Source organism: Carlito syrichta, unplaced genomic scaffold, assembly GCF_000164805.1.
Source record: "Carlito syrichta isolate Samal-C Ts95f unplaced genomic scaffold, Tarsius_syrichta-2.0.1 Scaffold309473, whole genome shotgun sequence".
NCBI classification, from domain to species: Eukaryota; Metazoa; Chordata; class Mammalia; order Primates; family Tarsiidae; genus Carlito; species Carlito syrichta.
Genome location: NW_007253569.1, coordinates 274,602 through 280,697, shown reverse-complemented (window position 1 = coordinate 280,697; position 6,096 = coordinate 274,602). Strand labels below are relative to the sequence as shown.

Here is a 6,096-nt window from a genome sequence, read left to right as displayed (position 1 = left end):
CCGGCTAATTTTTTGATTTATTGTAGAGATGAGGTCTTGCCAAGTTGCCCAGGTGAGTCTTGAACCCGTGGACTCAGGCAATCCACTACAGCCTCCCAAAGCGCGGGATTATAGGCCGAGCCACTGAGCACGGTGGGCAACAATTTTCAAAAGAAAAAAACATGATTGATAATAAATGAAAAGAAAAGGTAGAAAAATATGTTTGTGACATTGGATAAGGCTTAAAATTAATAATCTAGATTTAGAAATTTTGCATTTACATTTAAATTTCTGCATGGCAAAAGGGTTAAAAAGAAAATAACTAACTGGGAAAAATTTTTACAAAATATGACTGGCAATAAATTGGTACGGAACTTCTTCCAGTTAATTAAAAGGACATATACATAAAATAGGCAAAGGACATGAGCAAACAATTCATTAAAAAGTAATTCATTAAAGAGTAATCTAAATGATTAATGAACATAAATTACTAGATATTAAAATGCCATTTTTTTAGTCATCATGTTGCCTAAAATGTAAATGTTTGAAAATATCAAGTATTGGCCAGTTTGTGAGAAATGGGTACATTCATGAATTACTAGTGGGATTATAAGTCAGTACAATTTTGCAATCTCTAATATAGTTTTATTTTTTAAAATTTTTTGCCACTCTTTAGATACCAGAGAACTAATATAATTTTAAATGCACATCTCCTGTAACCTAACACTTCTACTTTTCAATATCTATCCTAGACACACAAAAACACACACATGATGCTTACTAATAGCACTGTTTGTAACAGCAAAGAATTGAAATCTGGATAATCATTATTATGTCAATAGTTAAATAAACCATGGTACAACTACACAATGGAAGGATTATATTATGCAGTACTTAAGAAATGAATGGCTCTCTATATATTAGTAAACAAAAAGAGAAAATAAGCAAGTTGCAGAACAACACCTACAAGAAGATGCCATCATATTAAAAAAGAAACCCAACTGCATCTAAAAAAGAGTTCTAGAAAAAGTAGACATCACCAGCAATAGTTGTGACCAATAGGAGATGTAAGATAAAAACAGTAATCAAAGGGCTCACTTTGATTTATTAGTATAATTTGGTTTTTTATCTTAAAAACACAGCAATATGCTATTAAAAATAATTATTGCCAGGCTCGGTGGCTCAGCCTGTAATCCCGCGCCTTTGGGAGGCTGAGGTGAGTGGATTGCCTGAGCCCGCGGGTTCGAGACCCGCCTGGGCAGCGAGACCTCATCTCTACAATAAATCAAAAAATCAGCTGGGCGTGGTAGTTCATGCCTATAATTCTGGTTACTTGGAAGGCTGAGGCGGAAGGATCGCTGGAGCCCAGCAGGTCGAGGCTGCGGTGGCCGGAAGCGGCCACTGCACTCCAGTCTGGGCGACAGAGTGAGACTCCAACTCAAAAAAATAAATAAATAAAAAAAAAATAATAATAATTATTTTTTATAAAAGTGTTATATGTATGTAGCCAAAAGAAAAAAAACAAACTACAAAATATTTTAAAACAAAAAGTAAAATACTTCTCTTTCCCTACACTAATCCACAGTATTATTCCCCAGGAAAAATCCCTGTCTTATGTACTCTTATGTATCTCAAAATGTTCTGTGTATATTTGGATATATATAATATATACTTCCTAATTTTCTGTATTAAGCATTGCATAATTCTTTGATAAGTAAAAGTGTATAAAGAATTTTGTAGCCGGGCATGGTAGCACACGCCTGTTGTTCCAGCTACTTGGAAGGCTTAGGCGGAAGGATCGCCAGAGCCCAGCAGGTAGAGGCTGCGGTGGCCGGGAGCGGCCACTGCACTCCACTCAGTCTGGGTGACAGAGTGCGACTCCAACTCAAAAAAAAAAAAAGAATTTTGTATGCCTTTAGATATGTACATGAACATACATAGCCATGAATAGATCTATATTTCCTACCAATATGTAGCCTTTCTAATACTAATTACATTGGAGAAAATAGGTTTCACATTTCAGAAACAAAATAAAAAGATTTATCTCACCTCCTGCTGATCTTCTTGATTACAACCCAACAAGACATACACGAGAATATGTGGAAGAAGATAGATGGTCACCTTGAAATCATGCTTCATCATAATGCTACAGCAGGTGAAGATTTTACTGGCAAGATCATGCCGAACCTGTAAACTCAAATGGTTTAGGAAGAGTAAGTCGTTTTATACATTTGATTGATTATATGCCAAGAAAGTAACACATGAGATAATTATCTCAGCAGGTAATTTAAAAAAAATTTTTAAGGGGCTGGGGCGGTGGCGCATGCCTGTAATCCCAGGACTTTGGGAGGCCGAGGCAGGAGGACTGCTTGAGCCTAGGAGTATGAGACCAACCTGAGCAACACAGTGAGACCTCATCTCTACAAAAAATAAAAAAAAGTAGCTGGGCATGATGGTGCATGTCTGTAGTTCCAGACACCGAGCCCAGCTAAAATTAAATTTTTAATTAAATTACTTAAAGCTAAATTCAGATTTTGTTGGTATGACTTAACCTTTGATTTACCCAACATTACTGAACTCTTATAAAATTTTAAATACTTTTTCCTTCAAAAATTTAAGATTCACTTAAAGCCAAAGGGGAGAAAAAAGACTAAATAAAAGATTACAGCCGGGTTTGGTGGCTCAGCCTGTAATCCCGCGCCTTTGGGAGGCTGAGATGAGTGGATTGCCTGAGCCCGCGGGTTCAAGACCCGCCTGGGCAACTTGGCAAGACCTCATCTCCACAATAAATCAAAAAATGAGCCGGGCGTGGTAGCACGCGCCTGTAGTTCTGGCTCCTCGGAAGGCTGAGGTGGAAGGATCGCCGGAGCCCAGCAGGTTGAGACTGCGGTTGCCGGGAGCAGCCACTGCACTCTAGTCTGGGTGACAGAGTGAGACTCCAACTCAAAAAAAAAAAAAAAAAAGATTACAGAGGTAGAAGTAGGTAAATAGCATTCTACGTTTCATACATTATATTTCCAGTGTGTTTATATAAAAAAAGAAAACTTCTTGAAATTACCATCTAATTATTATGATATTTTAAAACACTAATTAACAAAAATGTGAATTAAAAACAAAAGCTATGAATTTTAAATAATGCTTTAAACATTTTCTGGTAACAGGATACTTTTTGTCTGTCAGGCACATAAAAATATCACATTAAGGAAATATCAGAAATATGCCTTTGTTTTTCCTTATAATCTCATTTTAAAATATGCTTATTTTTGTTTTAGAGAAAGTTCAGATAATGTATTTTCTTTCAGAAGTATCACTGAAGGACAATGTATCTTTTTTGTATATAAAAAATATTTTTATTATATAAAAAAACTGATATAGCATTTACATCCTTTTAAATAGCATTATTTTACAATATAAAATAAACATAATGTAATAGACATTTTGCAAACAAATTAAGACCATGTAATTTTCTTGATAAAACAATTATGTTTAGAAACTAATATTAGTAACAACAGAGAAGTTATTACTCTCTATTAGTAAATATTTTCTTCAAAAAATTCTATAATTATCAGCACAAATATTTCAATGCCTATTGTATGCATTCAGATAGATGTTCTGGTTTCCTTTAGAATTTCTGTTCAGTAAACAAATTCTGAACAAGATTTCTTACCTTTGTTATAAGATAACCAGCCCAAGATGCTGACCATTCTGCAAAGTTACTACCTACTTTACTTAAGTAAATTGGCTTCTTTACTCCAGACCAATCTGTTGACTTCTGAGAACTCTTGTATCTGTAATTTCAAAAATGTGTTTATTAAGTACATATACATTTATATGTTTAAAATTTTAGTAAAGAAACTAAGAGAAATTATAGCAATTCCTTCACTGACTACCCTAGTACTGCCCTGTGTTTAAGAAAATCTGGTTAAAGGCTCCACTTTTTCCAGTATCTTTTTCTTTTTTTTTTTTCTTTTGAGTTGGAGTCTCACTCTGTAATCCAGGCTGGAGTATGGTGGCACGCTCACAGCCACCACAGCCTTGACCTGCTGGGCTCAGGTGATCCTTCCGCACCAGTCTTCCAACTAGCTGGAACTACAGGAACATGACACCACGTCCGGCAGATTTTTTTATTTATTGTAGAGAAGAGGTCTTGACAGGTTGTCCAGGTTGGTCTCGAACCTGTGAGCTCAGGCAATCCTCTCACCTCGGCCTCCCAAAGAGTTGGGATTATAGGTATGAGTCACCACACCTGGCTACCAATATCTTCCTTAACCGTGGAGTTAGAGGTCATTCTTGCACATCCCAAGTACTTCTAAGGATCTGAATCTGCCTTCCTTTCCTCAGATCCTTCCAATTCTATTCTTGTGTAAGAAAGATCTGTTCTTTTGAATTCCAAGCTACCTAAATATACTATTTTCTATTCCTCATTATGGGTATCAACCAAACTAATTAATTACCAAACTCATTGATAATTTTTAGTACATTGCTCAGTGTTCTCTTTCTTCAAGTCTTATTATCATCTCATATAACTTCAGTGTCTGGCTGAAGCACTTAATCAAATTCAAAAATTTTCAATGACATTTGCCTCTACTCAATTACCAGAGCTCCCTTGTTAATTCAAAGAATGTCTTCACCTCCGAAATCAACTATTTAGAAATCTCATTCTATGGTCATAAATTTCCAGTTCTTTTACCCAGGTGCTCCAACACATCCCTCTCTTGTTGAGATCTTCCATCTCTAACCCTGCTTAACTCTCTTCATCTATGAGACGCTCCTTTCCTTACTTCTTTCCACAACCATGTTAGTCTCTATGGTCCTTCACTTCTAGCATTCTCTTAATAATAATCTCTACCCACTCCATTGCTAGCTACACTGTCTTTTGCCAGTGGTATCCATCCACTAACCTTCCAACCTTAAATCAATCTAAATGTATGCCTTTATTAAAATGATATTCAGGCTACTGCATCGTTAGAGGAAAATAACTAGCCTACTTATGAGTGCTACTATATATTCTTAGTTTTCGACATCAGTGGGCCTCATATGTTGCCGAGAAATCCTTCTAAATTTTCATTATGAGCTATTTCTTCTGTTTTTTGCAGTGTCTATTTCAAATCATCACCACATTCCCTAATTTATCTACACTAAGTCCACTGCCACTTTCAGCCAATGATCTCATCTCCTATACATCCTACTTTAAAGAAGAAAAAAAAATTAAAACTCCACTGCTTCCCACAATCAAATCTATAAACTTAGCTATGTTCAACCGATTATGTTACCTGTCCCTATTACAAAAAAATATTTCAACTCCTTCTAGGTCTAATTCCCCATCAGGGCCCTGGCTCTCCCATTCTGGATGGTCCTTGGGGTCCTTACTATGTCAATGATCACTTCTCTCTTACTTTAACATGATTTTCTCTCTTACTTCAATATGATTTTCCATTTGCTCCTCAGTATTAACATTTAAATATGTTCAAATAGTTCTTATTTTGTAACTACATGTATTTATGATTTTTTGAGGGATGTCGGTTCCTTTTAAATCCCTGATAGAAGTTTAGGAAATGAGAAATAAATGACCTTTATTCAAGGTCTTCAGTAATCATTGTATTACAAGTTTCTAAAAGTTAAAAAATACAATAATCTCTCAATTAACCATCCCATTAAACCAAGAAAAATATTGAAAATTCTTAATTTTAAATTGCTATGAGTACGATTCTCTTGATGATTTTATCAAGTTTTACAATAAACTTACCTAGAAAACTACCGGTACTGGGGTACAAGCTAGGTTCTGCCTAGTTATATCCTGTTTTCTCCTAAAGTTATTTCTATGGTGATTTTGAACTGCAGTTGTTCTGTCTGGTTCTAAAAATTAAATCTCCCAAATATATTCATCCTTTAATCCATGTTTAGTGATTACATATAAATAACTCAATGGAAAATATATTTAAAAGATAGAGTATAAGCCGGGCTCGGTGGCTCAGCCTGTAATCCCATGCTTTGGGAGACTGAGGTGGGTGGATTGCCTGAGCCCGCAGGTTCAAGACCCGCCTGGGCAACTTGACAAGACCTCATCTCTACAATAAATCGAAAAATTAGCCGGGCGTGGTAGCGCGTGCCTGTAGT

General features: G+C 35.8%; 1 protein-coding gene across 1 annotated transcript in view; it reads right to left on the bottom strand.

Annotated features, from left to right (window-relative positions):
• The window catches only part of ATR (ATR serine/threonine kinase), a 134,853-nt gene that overhangs the window by 64,570 nt on the left and 64,187 nt on the right, over positions 1-6,096 (bottom strand). The window contains exons 25-26 of the mRNA XM_008067301.2: positions 3,647-3,767; positions 2,029-2,166 (exon numbers count right to left, since the gene is read on the bottom strand). Coding sequence (XP_008065492.1) covers positions 2,029-2,166; positions 3,647-3,767 — 259 coding nt within the window. The remainder of the gene's footprint in view (positions 1-2,028; positions 2,167-3,646; positions 3,768-6,096) is intronic.